The sequence below is a fragment of the Podarcis liolepis genome (assembly GCF_965112155.1).
Source record: "Podarcis liolepis genome assembly, chromosome: 12".
Lineage (NCBI taxonomy): Eukaryota > Metazoa > Chordata > Lepidosauria > Squamata > Lacertidae > Podarcis > Podarcis liolepis.
Window position 1 is genome coordinate 47685742 of NC_139563.1, and position 27689 is coordinate 47713430.

The 27689-nt window shown below is 44.3% G+C and overlaps 2 protein-coding genes across 3 annotated transcripts in view; one reads left to right on the forward strand and one right to left on the reverse strand.

Moving 5' to 3' along the window:
* ACAD11 (acyl-CoA dehydrogenase family member 11) overlaps positions 1-14877 on the reverse strand; it is a gene marked incomplete at its 5' end in the record, with an annotated part of 38658 nt that extends 23781 nt beyond the window's left edge. The window contains 6 exons of the mRNA XM_083468132.1: positions 188-335; positions 4265-4429; positions 5591-5752; positions 7501-7626; positions 9866-9965; positions 14741-14877. Coding sequence (XP_083324258.1) covers positions 188-335; positions 4265-4429; positions 5591-5752; positions 7501-7626; positions 9866-9965; positions 14741-14877 — 838 coding nt within the window. The remainder of the gene's footprint in view (positions 1-187; positions 336-4264; positions 4430-5590; positions 5753-7500; positions 7627-9865; positions 9966-14740) is intronic.
* Positions 14878-15815: 938 nt separating this feature from the next.
* UBA5 (ubiquitin like modifier activating enzyme 5) lies at positions 15816-26304 on the forward strand. Of its 2 annotated transcripts, none has more exons than XM_083468425.1 (12): positions 15816-16092; positions 17750-17795; positions 17882-17971; positions 19350-19459; positions 19735-19821; positions 20391-20475; positions 21270-21374; positions 21536-21663; positions 22448-22583; positions 22802-22877; positions 23542-23648; positions 24864-26304. In XM_083468425.1, the coding sequence occupies exons 1-12, from the start codon at positions 15944-15946 to the stop codon at positions 24945-24947; spliced, it is 1203 nt and encodes a 400-aa protein (XP_083324551.1). In that variant the 5' UTR covers positions 15816-15943; the 3' UTR covers positions 24948-26304. The 2 variants fall into 2 exon arrangements, with proteins under 2 accessions (XP_083324551.1, XP_083324550.1); XM_083468424.1 differs by having other exon boundaries at positions 15873-16092; positions 23542-23651.
* The last annotated feature ends 1385 nt before the right edge of the window (positions 26305-27689 follow it).

Here is a 27689-nt window from a genome sequence, read left to right on the forward strand (position 1 = left end):
AAAATTCCTTATCCCAAATCCATTTCTCTTCTCCATGAAGGAAATGATATAATAAAGGAACCCTAAAATTTGTAGCCAGTGGCTCTCATCGCTCTAGCGAGGACCTTCATTCAGCTCACTGGTCCCCAAAGGTTGGTGACCCCCCAATACATAGGCACAGAACATATAAAGAAAGATGGGTGCATACCTGCAATATTGTTTATATACTGGAAATTTGCCATTTGCAAATGTTTGAGGGATCTGGGCCAAAACCAGAGAGAAACAGTGTAAGCAAAGTCTGCCAGAGGATGCCCTATAGTCGAAAGTTCCCAGTCCAGCACTGCCACAACACGGGCCTGGAGAGAGAGGAATACAGGGGGGGGGGGGGGACCAGTGGCAATGGTGAAAAGGTTTAGATCAACATTCATCAACCTGGGGCCCTCTAGGTGTTGTTGGATTGCAGCAAAGCTGGCTGGGGCTGATGGGAGTTGTAGTCCAACAACACCTGGAGGGTAAAGAAACTGAAGGTACATTCTTTCACCTTTGGTGGACGTGCCCAAAGATTAAGGCTTTCTGGGAAATGATATATAATGAACTGAAAAAGGTATTTAAATATACCTTCCTGAAGAAACCAGAGGCCTTTCTCCTGGGCATTGTCGGCCAGTTGGTGCCAAAGAAGGACAGAACTTTTTTTATGTATGCCACAACAGCAGCAAGAATACTCATTGCAAAGTATTGGAAGACACAAGATTTACCCACTCTGGAAGAATGGCAGATGAAGGTGATCGACTACATGGAATTGGCGGAAATGACTGGCAGAATCCGAGACCAGGGAGAAGAGTTGGTGAAAGAAGACTGGAAGAAATTTAAAGACTATTTACAGAAATATTGTAAAACTAATGAATGTTAGAAGGATGTTGGATAGAAACTAAGGGGTTTCCCGCTGTAATGCTTTAGGAGATACGAAAAAAAAGGTTTATAAATGGGTAAAAGCTTAATGGTAAGGATTTGCTGAACTAACAAATTGAAGTGGAATACAAAGAAGGGAGGTATGAGGAGGTCTGGGGAAATAAGCGTAAGGAAGATATGGTATGGAAAATTATCTGTTTTTTAACTGTTTTTTATGTTGTATTTTGTATTTTGTTTTTTTGTTTTTTATTTTCATTGTTATATTTTAAAAACTTCAATAAATATCTTTTGGGGGGGGAAACACTCCCAACCCCCCCCCAAAAAAACCCAACAACATCTGGAGGGCTCCAGTTCTGCAAGGGCTGGATTAGGTCAGCAGTTCCCAACCACTGACTCCAGCGTACACACAAGGCTCTAGTATAAAGGGGCCATTAACACCAGTCCATCTTCAGTGCCCTGCTTCCATTCATTCAACTTCTGAGAAGCTTCTTTTTATTACACAGGCAGCCACTCCAAAATACTGATGTAGAATTTACATACAAGCATTTATATCTATCATGTAAAACAACAGCAACTAATCATGTTCCATTGGCTGCATCCTGGTTTTGTTTGTTTTTTTGTGACCCTCCCCACCCTTGTCATTTTTTTAAAAGAATCATAGAATTGTAGAGTTGGAAGGGACCCTGAAGATCATCTAATCCAACCCCCTGCAATATAGGAGGATCGAACCTGCAACCTTGGTGTTACCATCTCTAAAGAGTCACTTTAAAAAAATAATGACTGGTTCTATGGGTCTCTCACTATGATTCCATGATGCCGGGAGCCACCCCAATATTTGTCTCAATGTTAAGAGATTTAGAAAATGGCAAAACCATGCAATTATTATGCAGTTAAAACTGTGGTTTGCAATCTTGGTTTGCCTGTAAACTGCAGTTTGCATATGCCACCGTTTGCCCAGTATCAAGGCAAAAGCAAATGAGGGTTTGCCACCAAATTGGAAGTGATGGGGGGAGAGAATCACAAAGCATGCAAGCACAGGGCTCGTTCTGATTGCACCCATTATTTTCTGGCATTGTATCAAGCCCCCACCCACATGTGTCCAATAATTGCTTTGGAATGGACTACTGCAATGCGCTCTATGTGGGACTACCTTTGAAGGTGACCCGGAAACTACAACTAATCCAGAATGCGGCAGCTAGACTGGTGACTGGGAGCGGCCGCCGAGACCACATAACACCGGTCTTGAAAATCCTACATTGGCTCCCTGTACGTTTCCGAGCACAATTCAAAGTGCTGGTGCTGACCTTTAAAGCCCTAAACTGCCTCGGTCCAGTATACCTGAAGGAGCGTCTCCACCTCCATCGTTCTGCCCGGACACTGAGGTCCAGGGTCGAGGGCCTTCTGGCGGTTCCCTTGCTGCGAGAAGCCAAGTTACAGGGAACCAGGCAGAGGGCCTTCTCGGTAGTGGGCACCCACCCTGTGGAATGCCCTCCCACCAGATGTCAAAGAGAAAAACAACTACCAGACTTTTAGAAGACATCTGAAGGCAGCCCTATTTAGGGAAGCTTTTAATGTTTAATAGACTATTGCATTTTAATATTCTGTTGAAAGCCACCCATAGTGGCTGGGGAAACCCAGCCAGATGGGCAGGGTATTAATAATAATAATAATAATAATAATAATAATAATAATAATAATAATAATAATAATTGCATCACACTGAATAAGGATATTACTGTGTTGCAATGGAAGGTTGAGTAAAACCTCTCAGAACTAGAGGCACAGCCTACTAGGCAAGGGCTAGGTCCACTGAAACAAGCAAGAATTGCAAAAAAAAAACCACCACCACCTTTGTATCAGTGTCCTGTATAACATGCTGCTACTTTACCGGACTAGTATTTTGTGGAAAGAATTTGCACTTAAGGGGACGATTGCAGAGCAGAGCCTGAACTGACTTGTCGTTATGGTCATGAGACCGAAGCGGAGATTTGGACTTTATTCTACAAGTGTTGCGTAACTTGTTCCTTGCGCAAAAAGGGCTGAACTTTCACTCACAAAAGAGGTAGCACAGAGATGCTGGAGGGGAGTTTTAGAGGGCTCTTTTTAGAATGATCCCTCCCACCGGGTAGTTATGTAACTATGTGAATTTATTTACAGGGTTAATGACCAACTGTTTGGGTTAATGCCCAACTGGTTTCCTCAGCTCGGTTCAAACCACGAGCAAGATACGCCTAGAGGTTACAGCTCAACTGCCCAGATTTTAAATTTCTCCCCTCATTCTGAAGCATTTTATTTCACACTGTCCTTTCCCCTGACATTCTGTCACAACATGTCATTCAGAAGAAGTCAGATAAGCTTCCCAAGCATGGAGGTCGATTCCTATGACTGCTGACTCCGTTCAGTATTACAACATCTCTATCTACATCTCTGAAGTCTATTATTCTATTAGCAATATAAAATATAATTCAGTGTTCCTTTCTAAATCTAAAGACATTTGTATACCTAATGGAGCAGTAAGAGGCCTCCTTCAGCGAGGAACATTGTTATCAATGTCCTTTCTCATAATTGTCTAAAAACAAGTAAATCAGTAAAACCAAACAGCCAAGTAATACCTCTTCTTCCCTCAGACACATTTAAAAGGCTGTAGAATATTAATCAGCCCAAGGCCTAGTTGAAGAGGAACATTTTCATTATATATATTTTAGGTTCTAGGCAAACTTCCCGGGGAGAGCATTCCACAAACTGGGAGCCACTACAGAGAAGGCCCTCCAGACCTCGGATGCAGAAGACACACAAATAAGGGCCTCAGATTATGAACACATAGTCTGGGACAGTTTATATGGGGAGGGGTTGTCCTTCAAGTCCTTTTTTATGTAATATGGTGAAGGAATGATCCATGAGGGTAATGGCACCAAACTGACTCAAACCTATGGAATAAATAAATTTGAGACACGACAAAAAGGATTATGCAGACATACTCTTAGAGAATTGGAAACCAATTGCACGAGTCACCCTCAACACCATCCAATCTTTGAGTGGAAATGTCCCCCCTTCTAACAGACTCCTTTATTCTTGTATCATTTGCAAAGCATTCCATAGCCTGATCTTTCTTTCTTTCTTTCTTTCTTTCATTCCAATCCTTTTTCAGAGTAGCCACTGGTGACAAATTTAAACAAATTGTGCCTAACCAATAGAGCAATGTCAACCATGACTTGCTTCTGATGACACACAAAAGTATTTGGACATCTTCCCCAGAGGCAGAAAACGCACTATCTTACGAAGCACACAGAAATAAGAGGGACTACTTTTATCTCAGGGCTCTATGCACATAGTCCTGGAAATGCTACAAGCCTAACTGAAGCCGTATGCATGATACCTCTGTTGGATGAAATATGATGTTGTCTAATCGAAAATCTCCATGGACCAACTTTTCTTCAGTATCGCCAGCAGGCACGTTGCTGGTTAACCATTCAGCCAATTCATCCATAGCTGGGATGTTTGCATGAGCAGCTGCTTGATACTGTCTTCTCCAAGTTGATACCTGAAAACAAAATCAGTAAGGGATGGGGGGAAATATATGTTAGACGGAGGCCTAACTGAAGGGAAAATGTTATGGTTGTGATCAAAAAATAAATTGCTTAAGCTCAGACGAAAGGTTTGCGCTACGGGACTTTCCCATGGCTCTTTTGGATTATATCACAATATTGCTTTCAAAAGCAGATTGCAGACTTTTTTGGATCCTACTCCAGGAGTTCCCAAAATGTGGATCATGGACTTCATTCAGGCAGTCTGCAGTGTGTCTATGGATTTGTGATTGAAGACGAAAGAGGGCACATCCATCATAATCAATTTTTAGTTAATTTTTATTGCTTCTTTCATTTCCTGTATTGCATTTTTTTGTATTTGTTATAGGATAAAATGCAATTTATAAGAAACCAATGAAGCAAAAAATCAAAACAAAAAACCTTTAAAATAATCAAGCGGAGTGAATTACAATTGCTGCAACAGGAAGAAAAATCGTTAAGTGGTCAGCTAAGACGCTCAGCGATTTTCAAGTGCTCCGTGGGGGGGTAAAGTTTGGGGACCACTATCCTAATCCATACAATTCATAGCCTTATTTCCTTCTTTCAAAAGGCAACACTTCCTCACACAGCAAATGAGTAGCACAATTCAAATGGGTTTTTTTTTAATGAGAGTCAGAAGCACAGGTGTTGTAAAGGTGTGATCTGTTGTGGAAAACTGATAATGGGAACATCAGCCGTGAAGTAAGAGGAGGAGGAGCAAAGAAAGGGCAAAGTGAACACTGTTGGGGTGTGTTTGTGTAAGCAGAACTGCAAGTGTAAGAGACCTGCAGGAAACCTATTTGCTTGATCAGCAGCTGCAGTTAAATCAAACTGGAAATGACCATTGATCTCTGGCCATTGCTGCTGCTGCTTCTGTAAATGTGCTCCATTAGTTGCTGGCACCAGCCACTTAAATATTGCCCAAGACTTGCAGAAAGCTAACTTTCTTGTTTAGAGCTGAAATACGTATCCTTTGCTTGACACCAAAAAAACAACAACAATAAAACAATAAAATAAAATAAGATATGTGTGTGTGTGGAGGGAAGTCAGTCACTCTGTAAATGGCAAAGAAAATATTACTGGTGAAGAAAGTGATACGATGAGGCTGAAACATTGGAAAGGTTTTGTAGATCATTTACCTGCCTCTTACAGTAACCTGGTCCTCTTCCATAGCCTTGGAGTCCCAGTGAATTCACATTGAATGAGTGTAGCTTGGCCAGAGTTTCTATTGCAGCTATGTATAGAGCAGATCTTTCCACTGGACTTATGCCAGGTAACGCAGTGTTTCGGAAGATGCGACCCTAAAGACACCAGGAGCCAAATATAAGGTGGGCGAGAAGCAAATAGGGAGGATTACAGCTTTAAAACACAAGATGCACCAGACCATCTACACTGTGCATTTAAAGCAGTATCACGCCACTTTAAATAGTCATGGCTGCCCCCAAATTATCCTGGGAACTGTAGTTTGTTCAGGGTACTGAGTGTTGTTAGGAGACCTGTATCCCTCCCCCCAACCCACAAAGCTACAATTCTTACAGTTGGGTTAACAGCAAATCACTCTTCCCAGAGAAATTTGGGGAAGAGGGGTCTCACAGAACCCTTAACAAACTGCAGTTTGTTTAGGGAAGTTTTTAATGTTTGGTGCATTACTGTATTTTAATATTTGGTTGGAAGCCACCCAGAGTGGCTGGGGAAGCCCAGCCAGATGGGGGGGTATAAAAAAATTATTATTATTATTATTATTATTATTATTATTATTATTATTATTACAGTTCCCAGGAATCTTTGAGGGAACCCATGACTGTTGGTATGGTACGATACTGTTTTAAATTTATAGTGCAGATAGAGCCTAATATATCGGCTCAGAATCAATTACAAAGTCAGTGATGACTTTGTCTTACTGGTTTTCAGAAGCACTGAGACATAGATATGCTGCTTCACCTTAGTTGAGCAATGAAGATAAACCAAGAGATCGGATTAGTAACATACTTAGGGGAAAACAACACGTGATCATAACTTCATATTTCTGTCCTTGAATGCAGAATTTGTTTTCACAAATTGGAAGGGGCTGGTGTGTGTGACTTTAATCTTTTGCTCCTGGCTGTGATCCTCATTGCCACCTCGCCACCCCCCACAAACAAAATATGCATTGAAGAGAGGAGGAAAAGAGCGCATCCATTTTAAAAGAAACATTTTTGCAATGCATATTGCAAGCATCATAGAGCTGATCTGAATCAGAACTGCAGTAAGGGGTAAAAGTTTAGAGTCCCCCTCTTCCCATACTCTAGGGTCCTGATCCAGATGGGGAGTCCCAGGCAGGACCCAAGACATTTTGGCACCTGAGGTGAACCACACAATGCGCCCCCCCCCCCACCAACCAAGGGAAGAAGGGGTAATAATTTATTATTTAAACCCTGCCCATCCGGCTGGGTTTCCCCAGCCACTCTGGGCGGCTTCCAACACAATATTAAAATACAATAACCTATTAGACATGAAAAGCTTCCCTAAACAGGGCTGCCTTCAGATGTCTTCTAAAAGTCTGGTAGCTGTTTTTCTCTTTGACATCTAATGGGAGGGCGTTCCACAGGGCCGGTGCCACTACCAAGAAGGCCCTCTGCCTGGTTCCCTGTAACTTGGCTTCTCACAGCGAGGGAACCGCCAGAAGGGCCTCGGCGCTGGACCTCAGTGTCTGGGCAGAACTATGGAGGTGGAGACACTCCTTCAGGTATACTGGACCAAGGCCGTTTAGGGCTTTAAAGGTCAGCACCAACACGGGGGAAGTGAAGACCTACACCAGAAGCAAGGAGGAGGAATAAAGATTTATTTCAGGAACAAGGGTGGGAGGGGACCAGTGCTTTATGTAGAGGCTACTGTGCTCATGCCCTGCTGGAGGGCTTCTCGGTCACTGTAATAACAAGACGTTAGACTTCATAGGCCTTTGATCTGGTTCAGTGGGAACATTCTTATGTTTTTAAGCATTCTGGGCTAAATTTGCCCATGGAGCAGGTGAAGTATGTGCAATAAATGCTGTTGCAATCAAAGCACCAACCTGTACATGTTGCATCACATAAAACTCCGTTCCAATCACAGAAGCATCGCTACAGTATAAGAGAGGCTCAGGAACTGGAAATCCAACAGCAAACAAGGCTTTCTGAACCTGATATTCTCTGTCGACCTAAACAGGATTATGGTAGGATATACAATAATGTGAGTGATAGGAGCTTAAGTGACAAAAGCTGTGATCCACAGAAATGGATGCGCTTGCCCTATTCAGATCAGTAGAACTTAAGAATTGGGCAATTCTTACGCGTTTCAGAAAGATTTACAGCACAATCCCATAGAAGTTTATTCAATGGTAAGCCCAGCTAAGTTCAATGGAGCAGACTCCCAGCAAACATGCATAAGACTGCAATTTTAAGTTTACAACCCTGTACCAAATTTCCTGAGTGCAAGTTCAGCTGAGCTCAGTGGAGCTTACTTCAAATACCCCGGCCTATTATCCAGCATTCACAAATCCTTAAAGGTGCAATGAAGCCATTAGAAATGAATCACAATCGTTACCACTTACTCAAATGTATGCAAGTGCTATCTGATTGCCCATTTAAGTAATTTATAGATTATTAACAATATTGAAGCAATTTACTTTTTTTAAAAAAAAATCCAAATACGTAAATATACAGTAAACACAATCTCGATAACTTTAGAAGAAGAAAAGTCCACATGCACAGATGTACGACACAGGACAATAACCATACACGTAACAATAACCACGCCAATACAAAAGTCTAAAACGAAGAACCGTATCATTTGTTAAACAAGCCCACATAGACATTCCACCCACACAACAGTTCTCGCAATTTATCACTTTCATTAGCCACTCACACCAAATACGCAACCTTACCAGGGTTTTATTTCTTTTTTGATTACACAGCTTTACATCAGTCTCACACATGTAACAGCTAATAAAAACCAAACACACTAACCAGAATAACCAGAATAACACCCCTATATTCCTTTCCTTTCTGTGGCTCAAGAGCTGAACACAAGCGCAGGCTCTTACCTGCAAGCAGGTGCTAATCTAGCCATTTCACATGGTTTATTTCTATGGATCAGTTCAGCTGACATAGGTTTAATATAAAATATGCATGTGACTGACATACAGCCTACTATCCTAGATGTGACCTGGAATGAATATCTACCATCTGGACCACAATAGTTGCAGAAAGTACCAACGTACTAACCTTTGTTTCAGCAAAATTTGGCCACCGCCCTCCTGTAAGCAGGAGCCAGACTTTACAGAGACAATGGGATCTCTTTCAAGGTAAACGTATAGATAAATGCGTGGTCTCCTCAAAATTAAGGCTGTGCCCTCCTTACATTGAAGCTATCCCAGGAGTAAACAACAGTTCAAAGGATGTGGGCGTTTCAGTCCTCAGTCATTCAGGAAGCCCCTTTCTCTACCAAGTTTTGTTAGATTCAGGCTATACCCAAACCCCAGATTTTGAATGGTTCATTGTCTCACAGCTCAAACAGGACCCCCCCCCCCCACACACACTCTTTTATTTCTTAAGGATCAATCCTATCCTTTGCTAGACAACCAAAGGCACAGGTGAGAGAGGATGTTGGCTTGTGGACCTAGGCTTTTAAAGGGGAAGCTTAATTCCCCGACTTTGTGTTCTGTGTGCTTCTAGAACAGGTGTACACCCCTCCCTCTCTTCTAGTTCTTTCTTTTTAATGTGAGCCTGCGGCACTCACTCTTTAGGGGTAGTTAGGGACTCTATTAATTCCTTAGAATTAAGGTGTGTATGTGTCTAATGAGTGTTTGCTGCTCGCATATGCGAAACATCCATATGCTCTGTCTCTTTTCATTTCCGCGTAATAAACCATTTTTTGCCCTACTTCCTGATGTGACAAGTTCGTTACTGGGCATGAGGGTTAAAGGTATACACAGTATCACATTTTCTTTTTAACAGGTGCATGTAATGGCTCCACGCAAAGGGTGCCAACCCTCTCAGAGCTTCACGTTGAGTTCATGCATGTGGTGGACACGCATGTGGTTTCAGCCATACACCTCGTCACAGGAGGGGGTCTTTAAAACTCTGAAACCACCAAGCCCCAAGCCATAACACATTGCACCAACTCCATCCCATAACACAACCACATCACATTGCTAGTAACAAATGTTAACGCCAACCACTGACAAATCCTCGACACAAATCTATCAGAAAATGGAACACAAGATCAGGGGCAATCCTGGACGGTAGCAGTTCTGCTTTTTATACCTGCGAGCCTAGTCCTTACGGTCAACTGAAGGAGCCATTCTCCTTCTCCACCCTGTTGCTAACCAAATCAATGTTTTCAAACGAAAGCCAAAGATATTTCATGAATGGATTGCTTTACAACAGCAAATTTACCTTATGAGCTTGTGGTAGGAGTGAGCCATGAGGTTTCTTCCTCAGTACGTAGGTCTTGAGGCCTTTTTCCAAGTAAAAAGTTGGGTTTGACTGCCCTGAGCTATGTGAGCAAAGATATGCATTATTATTATTATTATTATTAATTTTAAAACTTGTTAGTCACTTTTTACACACACAAAAGCTCACCAGGTGAGTTACAACATTTTAAGAAGGTAAGCGTAAGTACACCCCAACACATGCTGGTTATAGAATCATAGAATGGTGGAGTTGGAAAGGACCACAAGAGCAATCCAGGCCAACTCCTTGTGACACAGGAGTATTTTGCTCAACCCTGAGATTAAAAGTCTCGCACTCTACCGAGGTATGAATGAAGGAGATTCCTAGGGCAGCAAACAAAAATTCAGCACGTTGAGCTCTTTGGGCCATGGAAATGTAGTGATGAATAAGAGGCTTTCTGCTGCCCATCAGGCAATGGCTTTTCCCACCTATCTTGGCCTACCTTCCAGCCCTAGGAGGCTTCCTAAGAGAGCTGCTCCAGAGGAAGAACTGTGAGGGGTGAGAGAGAGACTGTTGTTCATCAAGCAATGGCTTTTTCCACCTGCTTTGCCCCACCCTCCAGCCCTGGGACTTTCCCCCAGACCAGCACTTTGAGAAGCAGCTGGGAAGAGAGAATAGGAGTTCAGGGATATTAAAAAATAAAATAAAATTATAAGCTGTGTGTCCTTGTTTCTCAGTTCGATCCTTCTACATGGTTTTGTATGTTTTGCGGTATTTCATGCATTGTGACTTGCCGATATTTTTTATTGATTCTAGTTTATTAATTCTTTATTGTAATTGCTAAGTGCAAACCGTTTCATTATTATTTGCTGATATTTAATTTTACTGTTTACTATAATATTCCAATGGATTATTGAATATTGCTTTATTGGATATAAGCTGCTTATTTAAAAGTTATTGTGACTTTTTTGTATCGGATCAGATTTGTTAATACTTGTGTGATCTTTGCCGTCTGTTTTGTTGTTTCTTCAGCCTATAAACTGCCTTGTGTATAGTAATACAGCAAGGCAGTATACAAATTAAAAGTGAAATGAAATGAAAGGCAACAGAAACCAAATCAGGGATTAAAAAGGGATAGGGAACCTGTGGCCCTTTGATGTGGCTGGACTCCATACACCATCAGCTGTAGCCTGCATGGCCAATGGCCAGGGATGATAGGAGTTGTGGTCCAGTCTTATTCTTATTCTTTGGTGATCACTCGTAGCCGACCATGATTGTCTTCCATAAACACAGTTTCAACAGTGAGTCCACAAGTGACTGTGGAGGCAAATTCTGAATCCACACGTCCTTCCACAGTAGGGACATTGGTTTCTGGGCGGGAGTTGATCATGTTGTGGATTTGCCAAGCATGCCTTCCTCCTAGCACATTTATCCCTTGCGCCCTGAGTTCGAGTGTTTTCAAAGCCCATGACACCTTTGGTAAAGGCTGTTCTCCAACTGGAGCACTCGCAGGCCAGTGTTTCCCAGTTGTCAGTGTTTATACTCCATTTTTTTTAGATTTGCCTTGAGAGAGTCTTTAAACCTCTTTTGTTGGCCACCAGCATTACGCTTTCCATTTTTAAGTTCAGAATAGAGTAGTTGCTTTGGAAGACGATAATCAGGCATCTGAACTACATGACCCATCCAACAAAGGTGATGTTGAAGAATCATTGCTTTGACACTGGTGATCTTTGCTTCTTCCAGTACACTGGCATTAGTTCACCTGTCTTCCCAAGTGATATGGAACATCTTTCAGAGACACCGTTGATGGAATCTTTCAAGGAGTTGGAGATGGTGTTTATAAGTGGTCAATGTTTCACAAGTGTACAGTAAAGTTGGTAGTACAATAGCTTTGCAAACAAGCATTTTGGTTTCCCTGCAAATGACCCGGTCCTCAAACACTCTGCAATTCAACTGAGAGAAAGCCATGCTTGCAGAGTTCAGGTGATGCTGGATTTCGGCATCAATGTCAGCCATTGTGGAAAGATAACTGCCCAGGCAGGAGAAGTGATCAACATTTTCAAAAGTTACACCATTGAGTTGGATTAGTGGCACTGCCGAGGGGTTGTTTTGTGCTTGTTGGTTCAGTGACATCTGGAAGACCCTTACCAAATCTAATAACTTTGGTTTAACTAGTTAAAAGTCTGGGTGCATGGAAGAACAACCACACCTGTGAAATTTTCTCATGAAACACTTGCACAAGCAAATTGCTTTGATGATCAAAGCAACATATTTTGGGGCAAGCCTTTTCAGCAGAAGCATACCAGTGGATTCGAAACGGGTTTTTTACATCTGAAATTGCTTTTATTTTATTTTTATTTTGTAAGAAACACAATTTTTATTGTTGATGCTTTTACCCCGATATTGCTTCAAGATACTTTATGGGAAGTGATTCACAAATCTAATCTAAATAAATAAATATAAATACTAAATCTGGAGTCGACGTTCAGAGCAGGCATAGCACATCGGCTCATTACGTGGCAAGTTTTCTCTCTGAAGCCATAACAACCCCAGATTTGGTGCTGAGGGGAAAAACAGCACAAAAGCAGAATGCAGTGTGCTCTATGAGTTCAGAGGGCAATAATTAGACTCTATAACTCACTAAAAAAAAGCTATCTGGTCCTTACAAACAACAGGTATATTGCTGGTAGGATATGGGTTTCTGGAACACAGTTTCAAAGCTAGTTAATTAGTTGCAACGGTCCAAGATAACAACAGAGTCTGTCTCTTGCCTGTTTGCGTCCTTTGTTCCTCCCTTTGGGGACTGCTCAAACACAACCAGGATAGACAGGTCAGTATGAGGAGCTACAACCATAAATGGGCTAGGATTGTTGTAAAACTGGGCATTCCAACAGGAGAGACCACCTTGGCAAAGTTGCCACGTCTCACCTTTGTTAGGTGAACTACAGGTAAATGGCCCACAATGAGGAAACAGTTGGAGAGCCATTTTGGGGGGGAAAGGCATTACTGTCTCCTCCGCCATTAGCTAAAACTATTGTAATCTGTGTAGCTGTGGGGAAAACAAAGGACAAACTGAAGTGAGTGAGATCCAGAAAGATACATATATGGGTTCTCAGACTGCTGGCTTTCTTCCTAGAGATTTGATTTGAGAGCAGATAGACTGGCTATCTGGTGGACTGTTTAGAGCAGGCATGGCCAAACTTGGACCTCCAGCTGTTTTGGGACTACATTTCCCACCATCCCTGACCATTAGTCGTGTTAGCTAGGGATGATGGGAGTTATAGTCCCAAAACAGCTGGAGGGCCAAGTATGGCCATGCCTGGTTTAGAAGCTCTCCACCTCTAAACAGCCTGTACATTTGTAAATGAGTGCAAATATTACAAAATGCCAATATTTTTCAAATGCTCTCTTTCCAAATGAAATAATACCTGGATAAGCAAGTGTTCTCACCACTCTGAGAAGCCGAATAACACTTTTCTGGCCTCAAAAAAGCCTTTCAAACAGCCCTGTGCTGCTCTTTGAACCACTGAGTTTTCGTAGGTTCAAAGAGCAGCACTGGGCTGGTTGAAAGCATGCGTGAGAAAACCTTTAGATGTTGTCAGTGTTTGCTGGGGCTAATGGGAGTTGGGAGTCCAAAAACTGCCTAGAGTGTCTGGTTTAAAGTCACAGAACTTGTCAGCAACCTGGGGAGAGAGGAATTGGAGGGGTACATGGGGGGGAAAGAATCATGGATATATGTTCTGTGTATAACTAGAAAGGGAAGATTTGTCTCCTTTAACATATTGGAATATGTCCATAAAAATAGATAACATGGGTGGAGGTGGGGAAGGGAGTAAAACACTGAAAAGGCAAAAGCAGACTTATTTCTGACAAAAAATGTGCCTTTACGTTTTGCTTCATATCTCAGGTTCTACAAAGGATAGAAGCTGGGGGATCTGGGGGTTATTGTTCAGCTACTGGAGAGGTCCTAACTTATTCAAGCATCGTTAATTCACACTTCTAAAAATACAGTGGTACCTCTGGTTACGTACTTAATTCGTTCTGGAGGTCCGTTCTTAACCTGAAACTGTTCTTAACCTGAAGCACCACTTTAGCTAACGGGGCCTCCCGCTACCGCCGCCGCGCGATTTCTGTTCTCAAAGTTCTTAACCTTAGGTAATATTTCTGGGTTAGCACAGTCTGTAACCTTTAGCGTATGTAACCCGAGGTACCACACCACTGTAAAGGGTACCTCAGGCGATAAGGAAGAATGTGCAGAAGAAATGAAACCAATCTTATCCTATCAGATTTCAGTGAAATGTTTGCAGCTTAATGCACTCCTTTCCATCTCTCTCCACACACTGATTTAAGAGTCCTAAGGCTGCAGCGCTATCAGCGTTTACCAAAGGCTGCGAACACACGTGAACTTAAAAGCACAATTTATTTCCCAAGGAATCCTAGGGGCAGAGGTGGGTTTAGGGGACGGCAACCGGTTTGGTCAGTGGGTGCACTGCAGAGTCTTGGGGGCTGTCCCCGGGGACGCAGCAATTACGCTTTAGAATGGAGCGCAATAGGCCCAGGGTGCCAAATTTTAGCATTGCACAGGGCACGAATGAAATTTGAGAACTCAGCGTAAACACCTTCCTTATTCTCTTTTAATGGCAATGGCGCCCACCTGAGAGGGATCCGGAGTTGAGGAGAGTTCTGGCTGAGAAAAAGTCCTGCCCATAACTACGGTTCCCACGATTCTTGTGCCGGGGTGGGGGGTGGATCATAGAATTGTAGACTTGGAAGGGACCCCGAGGGTCATCTAGCCCAACCCCCTGCGATGCAGGAATCTCGTTGAATTCAGTGCCCTGATTTCCGAGCACCATTGCTCCGCGAAGCTGCCATCCTTACCTGTACTGCCTGACCCTCAGCGCTTCGGGTGGGTGCTGCGGGAAGCCCGGCAAGTGCCGGCACAGGTATCTCTCCAAGGCTCCCTGGTCAAATCTGTGCGGCTTCCTCACTTCGGTGGTATCGGGCTCACTTGCCATTTTGCAGAGGCTCCTCTCCAACTGCGGAGTCGCGGCCTCGAACCGGCTCGCTGACTTGTTGCTACACTGGAGGCGAGAGCAAAGAGGGCGGTGGGGTGAAATAACAATTGCAGCGCAAAGGTTGCCGCAGCCGCTCCTCCAAAGGCGACATACCTCCAAACTATAGGGCTGCCTCTGAAGTTACTCCAAAGCGTTTGCAAAGACGCTCCTCCTCCTCACCCAGAGCAGAAAGAGCTGTTTGGGCTGCTGCCCCTGCGGCTCAGACCATGCTCTTTTCTGGAGACCCAGCTGAACTCTGACTGAAATAATTCTTTCATCGGGTCTGCCCAAGGCGTTTGGCTTTCCCCCCTCAAGGGTGGCGGTGTCGTAGCCCAGACCCAGTCGCTGCCTTAGAGAGCAGGTCCACTGACTTCAATGGGTCCACTCCCAAGTCTTGCGTGGAAGGGGGGCTGCTCAGCTTGCAACCCTTAAACCCACTTGCAAGGCAATGCAAAACCCGGGGGATGAGGGCAAAGCAAAATGGTGCCCTTTTCATGGGCGTAGCCGGGATTTTTGTTTTGGTGTGTGGGGAAGAACCCGTTAAGTTTTTATTTTTTTATTGTGGGGGCAGTTGCTCCCCCCTGGCCGCCCACCTCTCCTTGGCCGCCCTTTTGCTTGCAAGGGGGGGCAAACAGGATTTTGGTTTTGGTGGGGGAGCAGGCTTTATGTGTGTGGGGGGGTAGAGAACCTCAGTTATTTTTTATTATGGGGGGCAGTTGCTCCCCCCCTGCCCGCCCGCCCCTCCTCGGCCGCCCTTTTGCTTGCAAGGGGGGGCAACCAGGTTCCCCACCCAACGGTTCGCCCGCCACCCCCGGACTCTGAAACTCGCAGCAACTTTCTGAAAGGAGAGAGAACTCTGAAGGCCGGAACTGTGGTCGCCGGCGCTGCGTTGCGCGGGGGGAAGCCTTTTGCCGCGACTCCCGGAAGCGCGGGTTGGGGAGACGTGTCTCTGGCAGCAGCAGCAGCGGCGGCGGCGCGGGGTTGGGCTGAGCAGCCGGTACTGCGGGCTTTCCGCTGAGGGATCGCCATGGCCGCCTCGGAGAAGCTGGTGGAGCAGCTGCGGCGCCGCGTCCGGGAGCTGGAGGAAGAGCTGGGCCGGGGGGAAGGAGGCGGGCAAGGCCGGCGGGCGAGGATCGAGCAGATGAGCCCGGAGGTGACCGACTCCAACCCGTACAGGTGAGCGGGTCTTTGGGGCAGGGGAGAGTGGTCGTGAATTACATTGCAGGGGGGGTTGGGCTAGATGACCATTGTGGGGCGGGGGCCCCTCGCAGCTCTACCATTCTGTGATCCGCCCTTTCCCTCCCTCCCTTTCCCACCACTTCCCCAACAGCCCTACGAGGTAGCTTATAGGCTACCTGGCCCAGGGTCACCCAGTGACCTTCATGTAAAATAACATTATTTTTTCCAAATTTTTAAATTAATTTTCCAAAAAATAATAATAAAACAAACATACATCCAGTTTAAATCTTGGTAACATTATTAAGTGACTTCCTCAAATCCCCTTGATTGAATTTCATTATATATCATTTTAACAGTTTTCCAAAGTAAAATAATAATAATTTATTCCCCACCCATCTGGCTGGGTTTCCCCAGCCACTCTAGGCAGCTCCCAACAGAAAATTAAAAACACGATAAGACATCAAACATTAAAAACTTCCTTAAACAGATGTCTTCTAAATGTCAGTTGTTTATTTCCTTGACATCTGATGGGAGGGCGTTCCACAGGGTGGGCGCCACAACCGAGAAGGCCCTCTACCTGGTTCCCTGTAACCTCACTTCTCGCATTGAGGGGACTGCCAGAAAGCCCTCGGAGCTGGACCTCAGTGTCCAGGCAGAACGATGGCGGTGGAGATGCTCCTTCTGGTATACCTGGCCGAGGCCATTTAGGGCTTGAAAGGTCAGCACCAACACTTTGAATTGTGCTCAGAAATGTACTGGGAGCCAATGTAGGTCTTTCAGGACCGGTGTTATATAGTCTCAGCGGTCACTCCCAGTCACCAGTCTAGCTGCCGCATTCTGGATTAGTTGTAGTTTCCGAGTCAGCTTCAAAGGCTGAGTTGGGATTTGCAGACCCTGGGCCCCCAGATCCTAGTTCGGCACTCTGGCCCAGCTATTCTTAACCTCTGGAGGCACACAAAACAAGGGCCTCAAGATTGCGGGGTCCACATTGGCTCCTATGGGGAGATGTGGTCCTTAAGGTACGACAGTCCTGAGCTATTTAAGAATTTATAGGTTGAAGCCAGCTCTTTGAATTGGGTCCCAGAAGCTCATGGGTAGCCAGTTCAGTTGGGCCAGGGTTAGTGTTGTGTGCTCAAACCAGCCTGCCCCAGGGAGCAACCTGGTTGCTGAATTCTGCACCAGCTGGAGTTTCAGAACTCTTCAGAGGCAGCCCTGGTTTTTTAACTTTTTGAAATATGGCAGCCCTGTGTCAGTGGATAGATGGAAGTCCTTAACAGCCAGTCAAGAAGTGGTATGGCATTTTCAGCTACTGTAATGGGACAGTAAGAGGCAAGTAATGGCTATTCCTAGTGGCAGCACAGAAATTAGTGGCATGATCAGGCTGTATACACACCTTCTAAGTGTTTCCGTTTAGCCCTTTTCACCAACCTGGAGGTTGTTGGTTTATGTTCCAGGATGTCTTAAATGAATCCATACTTAATTTAATCACTGTGGGAGATCTGGAGCTGCTGAAATATCCAAGACAAACAGGGATTTCAGCGCACTTCAGTTTTGCACCATGGAATTTGCTAATCTCCTTTTGATTTTGAAATAGCTGTGCCATGTGAATGAAGCCCACTTGACAAAAGTGTTTTTGTTTCTTCCCTCTCTCTAGTCGCCTGATGGCGCTGAAAAGAATGGGAATTGTGAAAGACTATGAGGTGGGATAATGTTTCTTATAGAAGTTTGCATTAATGATGTAAACACATGGCACAAAATGCTTACCAGTGTTGGTTTCTTGTTGCAGAAAATCCGCTCCTTTGCTGTCGCGGTGGTGGGTGTTGGTGGAGTTGGCAGCGTAACTGCTGAGATGCTGACAAGATGTGGCATTGGTAAGGTAATAATACGTTTCTTCCTTATAACAACACTGTCCTGAGTAAAATCAGTGGTGCTTTGGTGAAAGATTAATTTCCCTTTGTCAACTTAAATGTATTCACTGTGGCCTCTGTAATGGGTAAAAGGGTGGTCACCTACATGATGATTAGTGACGGTTTAGAAGCTGTAGCTGGCAGAGGCTCCTGGAAGTATGTTTACTGTGCATTTTAGGACACGCAGTTCTCCTTGCATGTCCTTTTTGGTTCTTATACTGGTACTTCATTTTTCTAAAATTGTTGAAGCAACATACATGGATTTATCTCATTTAATTCTAACAACGGTCCTGTAGGGTAGGTTAGGAAGAGAGGAAATAACTTGCCCATGGCCAAAGAGCAAACATCAATGTTGAAGCTTTATTTCCTACATCCAACCCCACACCCCACCCCCAATCTCCAGTACAGTGGTACCTCGGGTTACATACACTTCAGGTTACAGACTCTGCTAACCCATAAATAGTACCTCGGATTAAGAACTTTGCTTCAGAATGAGAACAGAAATTGTGCTCCGGCGGCATGGCAGCAGCGGGAGGCCCCATTAGCTAAAGTGGTGCTTCAGGTTAAGAACAGTTTCAGGTTAAGAATAGACCTCCGGAACGAATTAAGTACGTAACCAGAGGTAGAGGTAAAGGGACCCCTGACCGTTAGGTCCAGTCATGGCCGACTCTGGGGTTGTGGCGCTCCTCTTGCTTTATTGGCCAAGGGAGCCGGCGTACAGCTTCTGGGTCATGTGGCCAGCATGACTAAGCCGCTTCTGGCGAACCAGAGCAGTGCACGGAAATGCCGTTTACCTTCCCGCCGGAGTGGTTTGACATGCTTTCGAACTGCCAGGTTGGCAGTTTCAGGTTAAGTTTCAGGTTAAGAACGGGCCTCCGGAACAAATTAAGTACTTAACCCGAGGTACCACTGCACTAGTTCTCAGGCGGGAGGCCCCATTAGCTAAAGTGGTGCTTCAGGTTAAGAACAATTTCAGGTTAAGAACGGACCTCCAGAACGAATTAAGTACTTAACCCGAGGTACCACTGTACTGTTGTTCTCTGATTCTTTTATCTCAGCCACAGAAGCACATGAGAGACAAATGGGAGCTTTCTTGTGGAAGTAACCCTTAAAAAGTTGTTATTTAAAGCTGATGGGCGTCTGTGATTAATTTAAATTTTGAATCTCATTTTACTTAAACTACCACAGTCTTTTAAAACTGAATTTCAGGTGTTTTAGAAATAAATATGTTTGCCACTTTAGAATCCGTAGGAATAGTATTTGTTAGCCCAAGGGCTGTGACCCTGCCTGTCCTAAACGTGAACCTGACCAAAGGCCCTTCATGTGTCGCTGTAATCTTTCTTTTAGCTGCTCCTGTTTGATTATGATAAGGTGGAGCTGGCCAATATGAACAGGCTCTTTTTCCAACCCCACCAAGCTGGACTGAGTAAAGTGCAAGCAGCAGAGCACACTTTGAGGTATGTGAAAGTGGGAGGTGCCATCCAGTTATGGAATGCAACTTCAGACATGCAGAACTTCCAACTTTTTAAAAAAAGTTTCATGAGAAACTAATCTTAAAGAAATCATGCTGCGTACGTTTATGCGGAAGGAAGTTCTTCTGAGTCCAGTAGGATTTATTCCCAAGGAAGAGCATGGGATTGCAACCTTAGTATGTTAGAATTTGCAACACAAACGTGTGGGCTCCTTTCAGAGATGTTCGTATTAAAGCTGCAGTGTTTATTTTATCCTTAAGGAACATCAACCCTGATGTGCAGTTCGAAGTACATAACTACAACATCACAACCGTGGACAACTTTCAACATTTTATGGACAGGATCAGGTAACATATCTTTCGGGGGCTGGTAGTGGTGGTCGTAACGAAACACTACTGATTCACATTTCTCTAAACCAGGGGGTTGGTAACCTCAGGCCTGGAGGGTCAAATGCAGCTCTCCAGGCTTCTCTGTTTGGCCTTGGGACTCTCTAGGTCACACACCCTTTCTCCCAGGCCACATTGCTGTCTGGCCTGGCCTAGCCTTACCCCATCCTTGAGGGCTTTTAACTGGCTGGAAATAATCCTTTAACTCTTATAATGATTCTCCCTAGCTTGGATTGAGGATAGAGAGGTCTCTAAGCAACTAGCCCATGGGTAGGCAAACTAAGGCCCGAGGGCCGGATCCGGCCCAATCCCCTTAGCCTATTGTACAAAGGTTAAATTGGCATTTGTCGTTCTGGCCCTGCCCATTGCTGGCATGTGGGCCATGTAAGATTTCCTAGGAGAAGATGCAACCCTTGAGCAGAGGAGGATTCCATGCTAATAACGAATGGAGAGTTTCATGGTAAAACAGCTTCCTTGATCTTCTTGCAAGGAACCTTAATATTTCCATTTTCTCCCCTTTTTATTTATAGCAACGGAGGTTTAGAAGAAGGGAAACCTGTTGATCTTGTATTGAGCTGCGTGGATAATTTTGAAGCACGCATGGCAATTAACACGGTAAGTGCAGCAAGAGCAACGCACACATGCCTCCTGTTCTCACCCAAGTACACATTGCACACCTATTGCTAGAAGCTGTGGATCTCGTACCCAGTACATTGTAGCAGGTATGGCTGCTGTGCCATCTCAGTGGGGGAGGCAGAGGGTTCCCAAGCGAGCCACTTCTGAAAAGATATGGCTGTTCCACAGTAGCTGTGCTTGGTACATTTGCAGTATCATCGTGCCTTGAGCATGTGTATGTTACATGAAAGCAGGATACACAAAAACAGTGATACTAGAGATTGAACTTCATTTCGTTGGCGACTTCAGTTTCATCCTTGGGTGAATACAGACTTCTGTGCCATGGACATGAATGGGATCCATTTTCCAGATCTGGTTTGAGAAGTTTGAGGGATTGCTGAAGTCTGTCACAAAACTCAAATGAAGTTTTGCTTTCCTAAGAACTTATTTTCAATTGAAATTCTTTAGATGACCAACTCCCCTACAATGAGTTCATTTTCAGGCCTGGAAACCAGGAGTGTGCTACCGATTCTTGCCTTTGAATTCGGGTCACCTGATGTCATGGTGACGGGCAGGTGATTTTACAGCAAAGGTGTCCTGGCTCATCTTTCAAAGTAGCCACCGGTCAGTTGGGGGGGGGGGCGGGAGCTCAAGATCTAGACAGTTCCCCTCCCCTGAGATAAGCCTTTAGCTTGATTCAGCAGGACTCTTCTTATATCCATAAGCAGTTTAGATTTTTGCAGCAAGTGCAACTTATGCATGTATAAATAGTACGTGTTTTATGTTTTTTTAAGGCTTGTAATGAGCTTGGACAAATATGGATGGAATCTGGAGTGAGCGAAAACGCTGTGTCTGGCCATATCCAACTCATCATCCCTGGTGAATCGGCTTGTTTTGCGGTATGTGATGTTATGCTTTCTAAGTTCCATTGTGCTGTCCTTCTAAGGTGAAGTGAAAGTTGTTGGAATCTAAAGTCATTTTTGTTGGATCCTTCTCCTGTTTGTGGTTTTTTCAAATGCCCCTTTTATGATTCTCAAACTCCTCTTCCCTTTTTGGCTAGTGTGCACCTCCACTTGTTGTAGCGGCAAATATAGATGAGAAAACGCTCAAACGGGAGGGAGTTTGTGCCGCCAGCCTTCCCACCACTATGGGAGTGGTCGCCGGTCTTCTTGTTCAAAACGTCCTGAAGTAAGTGACTGAGATGCCTCAATTTTTTAAAAAAAGTTTAAGTGGGAATTGGTTCATGGCAAAAGAATTACATCAAGCATATTGGGTGAGATCCAGAGTAGTGTGAGCAGCTGTGTCCTTGTGCATTCTCCATCTGTTCCCTCCACACACCCCTATATTTGCTGCAGATAGTTAGGGACCCTCCAGAGCAGATTTTCGGGGTGCACAAGTGCTGAAGTTGTGCAAGATTTCTGTTGCGCAAGTAGGCAAGCATCATTGGGTGTCACCTGTCAGGGAACTGCCATCGAAGCCAGGGGGAGAGGGAGGGCTCCAGAGGGATTCCGGAGAGCGTCCCGGGAGGGAGAGAAGCAGCACATCTTCTGGGGAAGGAAATCAGTGTAGCACCAGTGGAGAAGGGGGGCAGATGGGGGAATCGGCGAGGTGGCTCCATGACTCTTCGCCGGGGACCAGCGGGGAGAGCACGGGTCCTCCGCTGCCCACACCTTCCCTGCGCAGAAGGCTTCCGCGCACGGAGACTAGGTGTCAAAGAACTTCTTTGCTGGAAGAAGTTCAAGAAACGCCCACTGACGGATTCTGCCAGCGATTGAGACAGCCACGGGAGAGTGGCTGTCCAGACAGAAAAGGTTCACTCAGGCAACCCAGCCAGGTGTGGCGCCGATTTACGCACGAGCAACCCCTAGAACCATTACATCACCCATAATGAACCAAAGCGCTGTGTCTTCCGTCTGACACATCCAAACAATAAACTGTTCTCTTCTTTTATCCTTCCTGCATTTCCCCCCAGATATTTACTGAATTTTGGCACGGTGAGCTTTTACCTTGGCTATAACGCAATGCAGGATTTTTTCCCCTCCATGACAATGAAGCCAAATCCACAGTGCGATGACAGAAACTGTAGACACCAGCAGGAAGAGTACAAGGTAAAATAAATAGCTAAAAGAGTTCAGGCTCCTTTTCCAGTTCCTTGAAAGGGGTGGATAACTTGTTCAGCGGAAGTTAGAAAATGTGGCATGAACTCTTTGGAGCTATTTACCCTAGTATGGTCATTCTGAATGGGCCTTTAGCATATAATTATTTAACTTTCCCCATTATTTAGAGTGGGAAGAAAAACCACTTGTGACTGTGTTTGTATTTCCAGAAAAAAGCAGCAGAAAATCCTAAAGTAGAAGTAATTGAACAGGAAGAAGAAATAGTTCATGAAGAGAATGATTGGGGTGAGTTAAGATACTAAGACAATACAAATTGCTAGCTTACAACTCTTGGAACTAGTAAAATGCCCATCAGCCTAAGCAGCTTTCTCTCTTGTGAATGATTTCAATTGAGCCCCTGCCCCAAAAAGCAGGTAGCTGTAAGTGAGGACATAGTTGTGACAGCAGCACAAGCTATTGTGATCTATTATTGTCATGAAAGGGTATCCCACATTATGAACCCACTTTGGCATGTTATGCTTAATTAGGGTTTAAAAACCCCTAAACATTACCACTGCTCCCAAATCCATTGGGAGAGGGTAACAGCCCTACTCCCTGCCCTTTCAATTGCCTGAAGAGGTTTTTGACTGTAAGAAGTAGTGGTACCTCGTGTTGCTTAACCTCCAGGTTACAGAATCTTCGGGTTATGGCCACGGCAAACCCGGAAGTGTATACTTCTGGGTTTCACCATGCATACGCAGAAGGGCGCCTCCAGTTACGAAGTTTTTGGGATACAGCCGGGCCTCCAGAGTGGATCCCGTTTGTAACCAGACGTACCACTGTAATGTCTTTATCTGCCCTGAAACATAAGTTCAGTCTGTAACTTTTTTGTATTTGCAGACAATTACTGTGTATACCATTAATCTGCACTAACGCTTTTCCTTGCATTGATGTGTTTGGGGCTATTCAGGGATAGAGTTGGTATCGGAAGTTTCAGAGGAAGAATTAAAAGCTGCTTCAGGTCCAGTTCTCGATCTTCCAGAAGGAATCACAATGGCATACACAATACCAAACAAGGTGGTAAGTTGTTTTTAGCTAACGTCAAGAACAATTTAATTGGATTGGCTTTAACTTGTCAAGTTGCATGTGGGAATGAGCAATCAGTGCTGCTGTTCTGCAGTCTTCACTTCCATCGTGTGCGTCAATGAAGTTGATGTTAGGATTCCTGCTCCGTATTTGCAGTCATAGGATTGTTGTCATATCACATGACGGTGTATGTTTTCATTCTACAGTGTGGGAAGTGACGGAAACAGGATGTTTTGTGTTACTGTGTTCCGGAAAGTGGAACTATTATCCTTTGTGTTTTTTTTCTCTTTGCTGTCTGATGAGAAAGAGGAAGGAGCTAAGTCAGAATGCTCTGAGTGTATTATATGTAAATAAAAGTAGATTAGCCAAAATGCAGTGCTACTGAGTTCTGCTGTGCGAAATGCAAATACTCTGCAGAATCGTAAGTGTGCTGATGCCTCTTGGCATCAGTCGCTGTGGTGTTTGGGCAGAAGAAAGCTTTTGAAGCTCCCGAACGATCGACCAGGAGGGAGAGGACATGCCAGTCAGGCATGTGTCTCTACCAGGTTCATACACGAAAGTAGGACGATCCTAACAGCCCACAACTGCTGTCATAGCCACAGCAGCACTGCACACTTTGACGTGTGCATCTTCCAAGCTTGGCTGTCGTAGCTTCCTTGGCGGAGAGAGCCTCTGCTCACTTGGCACGTACCTGCTTCACTAACCTTTGCTTTACAATGGGGTGGGAACCTCTGGCTTGTGAGGCCTCCAGATATCAGGCAAAGGGCATGCAGAGATGCAGTTGCCAGTGCACAGTTTGCAGCCTTGAAGTGTCCTTCTGCTTGTGGAAGGATGCTTTATCACCTGATAGGCCTTAACTAAAGCTCACGGGGATGAACTTCTGAGTTTCCCCCATAGGGATTCAGTAGCGTAGCCAACCGCTGCAGAAGGTGGAGTTTGAAGTCAGCATTGATCACTGGTAACTTTCAGCCTGGCGAGACTAAGCTTGGATTTTCTGTACTTGCCATGCAAGGAAGGAAGAATGAGTCCCCTGACATGATGGTGATGTGGGGCGACTGACAGGTGTTAGTATTGAATTACGTTTGTATCCGGCCTATTTTACTATAATGTGTGTGGTGTTCAGCACGCCAAGCTTGTTGGGGCTTTTGGATTTGAGGCTATAGTGAAAAGGTGTAAAGGCATTTACTACTCTTCTCCCCTCACCAGGAAGAGAACGCTGTTACTGGGGAAACTGTTCCAGAATCTGAAGAAAGTCTAGAAGAACTTATGGCTAAGATGAAGAGCATCTAGCACAAAGAACACTTCGAGATTACTGTAATTTCAGCAGCCAGTGATGTGTAACAGATTTAGTCTTTCATGAATAGTGCATCGTCATGTTGTCTTTTTGTTAATTATGTGAAGACTTTACAGAAGGTATGAGGGTCCAGTGAAAACCAAGGCAAGCTGACAGGTTTAATTTATAACACAATGCCACGCTGCCTTTTAAGCCCAGTTCAGGTAAGAGTAAATTTGTTGAGCGTAATCAGTTCCTCCTTAGGATGCCTGGATTGGAAAAGTGTCTAAAATAGTAACACTTGATCTGCTTAAGCTTATAGTTAGAAGAATGAAAAGCTATACGATATATAGAGAGAGCCTTGTTTAAAAAATGATTATCATTGTCATACACCCTAGCCAATTATATATGACCGTTACGTGGAAAAGTAACTGTTTGGTATACTTTTGTTAGCCGCAAGAGAAGTCTTTTGGAAGACTTAGTGGGCTGGAAATGTGGGACGAGCCAATATCTGGTTCCTCGGGCCATGCAGTGTGTAATAGGAAGAATTGAATGCTTAAATTTTCTATCACCGATATACCATTATGGGAGAATACTGAATTTGGAAATGCTCTTGAGCCATCATGCCTAAAATCCTCAGTTTCCAAATAAGAAGAAAATAAAGCAATGAGGTGAAAGTTGCTTTGAATTGATAAGAGAAAACTGCACTAGGAGTAAGTTTGGCAAATGATCTAGTCTATTATGTTCAATTGTAGATTATCACTCAAGTGGTGTAGGATAAAAAGCTCTGGGAAGCAGAAGTTGCCAGGGCTTCCTCCACCAAAGCATTTAATTCCCTTTCTAATCCGGGCAGGTCAACCAAAAATTGAAAGTTGGCAGAGTTAATGACACTTGCAGTCACTCAGCACTTACAAGGCCTCTTGCCAGTTGCTTTCTAATAATGTCACCTTAGTAGTATTTATTTAAGTAATATTCCAGGTATATTTTTAGTAAACAAAGAAGCTGCAATCCAAGAGAAGCCTATTTAGAATCAATGGCCCTAAGGCTAACTATTTTTAAACCACCAGCAATAAACTACAGTTTACGCTTGCTGGACTGAATGTTGTACGGTCAGTTGGATAAGCCTGCTGCAGAAATGCTTTTGTCATTAGCTGGTGATTAACATAAACATAAAGACAGATTTGGGGGAAAAAAGTGGTTTGGAAGTTTGATGGTTCTAGGCAATCCCACAATTAATTGCTTCAACTACTTGTTCAACCACACTCCATTCTGTTTCCATTTTGCATTTTTACAACCGCATTTTTGTGTGTCCTTCCTGTGAGTTACTTTCTTGGAAATAAACTTTATTACTAAAATAAGCTCAGCATCAACCAACCAATGTGTTACCTACTTGTGTGCTTTTATAGATTGCTTTCTACCTCAGGACTTTGTGCTCAACTGACAACTATTAAATTTGTTACAAGAGTTTTGAAATTTAGACTACCAACATTTCTAGAATTCAGCTTTAACAGAATATTGGTGCAGTTTATACCATATACAAGTTTTGTTGCCAAAGGCCTGCTTCTTGCTTATAAACATTTCAAATTAAATTATTATTGGAGTGCAAACAAATAGGGTTAAGACTAATTGAACCATTTGTTTCTAAGCTACCACTGCTTCAGCCTGATGCCTAATACAAAGAAAGGAATATTTAATACTTACCGTATTTTTTGCACCATAACACTCACTTTTTTCCTCCTGAAAAGTAAGGGGAAATGTCTGTGCGTGTTATGGAGGAAATGCCTACGGGTGGCATGCCTACGGATTTTCCTCCTCTAAAAACCACGTGCGTGTTATGGTCGAGTGCGTGTTATAGAGCGAAAAATACGGTACTTTACTGCAGCCCTGTTCAATAATCACCCATAAGTATGATTTGTTTTCAGTGGGGGTTGCTAATAAGCATGCATGAATATGGTTGCTGTGATTTTGAATATGTGGCAAACACAAAGCAGGCTATTAATAATAATAATAATAATAATAATAATAATAAATTTTATTTATATCCCGCCCTCCCCAGCCGAAGCCGGGCTCAGGGCGGCTAACAGCAATAAAACAGTACAAAGGTACAGCATAAACAACATTCTAAAATCATTCATTATAAAAATTAATTAATTCAGGCCACTAGCAACCATTGGGCCAGAGCTCTGCGAAGATTGCCGAGGGAGGGAGTCAGGCTGTGCCCTGGCCAAAGGCCTGGTGGAACAGCTCTGTCTTGCAGGCCCTGCGGAAGGATGTCAAGTCCCGCAGGGCCCTGGTCTCTTGTGACAGAGTGTTCCACCAGATCGGAGCCACAGCCGAAAAAGCCCTGGCTCTAGTTGAGGCCAGCCTAACTTCTCTGTGGCCTGGGACCTTCAAGATGTTTTTATTTGAAGACCGTAGGTTTCTCTGTGGGGCATACTAGGAGAGGCGGTCCCGTAGGTACGAGGGTCCTAGGCCATATAGGGCTTTAAAGGTTAAAACCAGCACCTTAAACCTGATCCTGTACTCCACCGGGAGCCAGTGCAGCTGGTATAGCACCGGGTGAATGTGGTCTCGCAGCGAAGACCTCGTAAGGAGTCTCGCTGCAGCATTCTGCACCCGCTGGAGTTTCTGGGTCAGTCTCAAGGGCAGCCCCACGTAGAGCGAGTTACAATAATCCAGTCTGGAGGTGACCGTCGCATGGATCACAGTGGCTAGGTCAGGGCGAGAGAGGTAAGGAGCCAACTGCTTAGCTTGGCGGA

Coding starts and splice junctions, on each gene's coding strand:
- UBA5 (XM_083468424.1), top strand. CDS start 15,944: ATGGCCGCCTCGGAGAAGCTGGTGGAGCAGCTGCGGCGCCGCGTCCGG. Junction 20,476..21,269: donor CACGCATGGCAATTAACACG/GTAAGTGCAGCA, acceptor TGTTTTTTTAAG/GCTTGTAATGAGCTTGGACA. Junction 23,652..24,863: donor ACACAATACCAAACAAGGTG/GTAAGTTGTTTT, acceptor TCCCCTCACCAG/GAAGAGAACGCTGTTACTGG.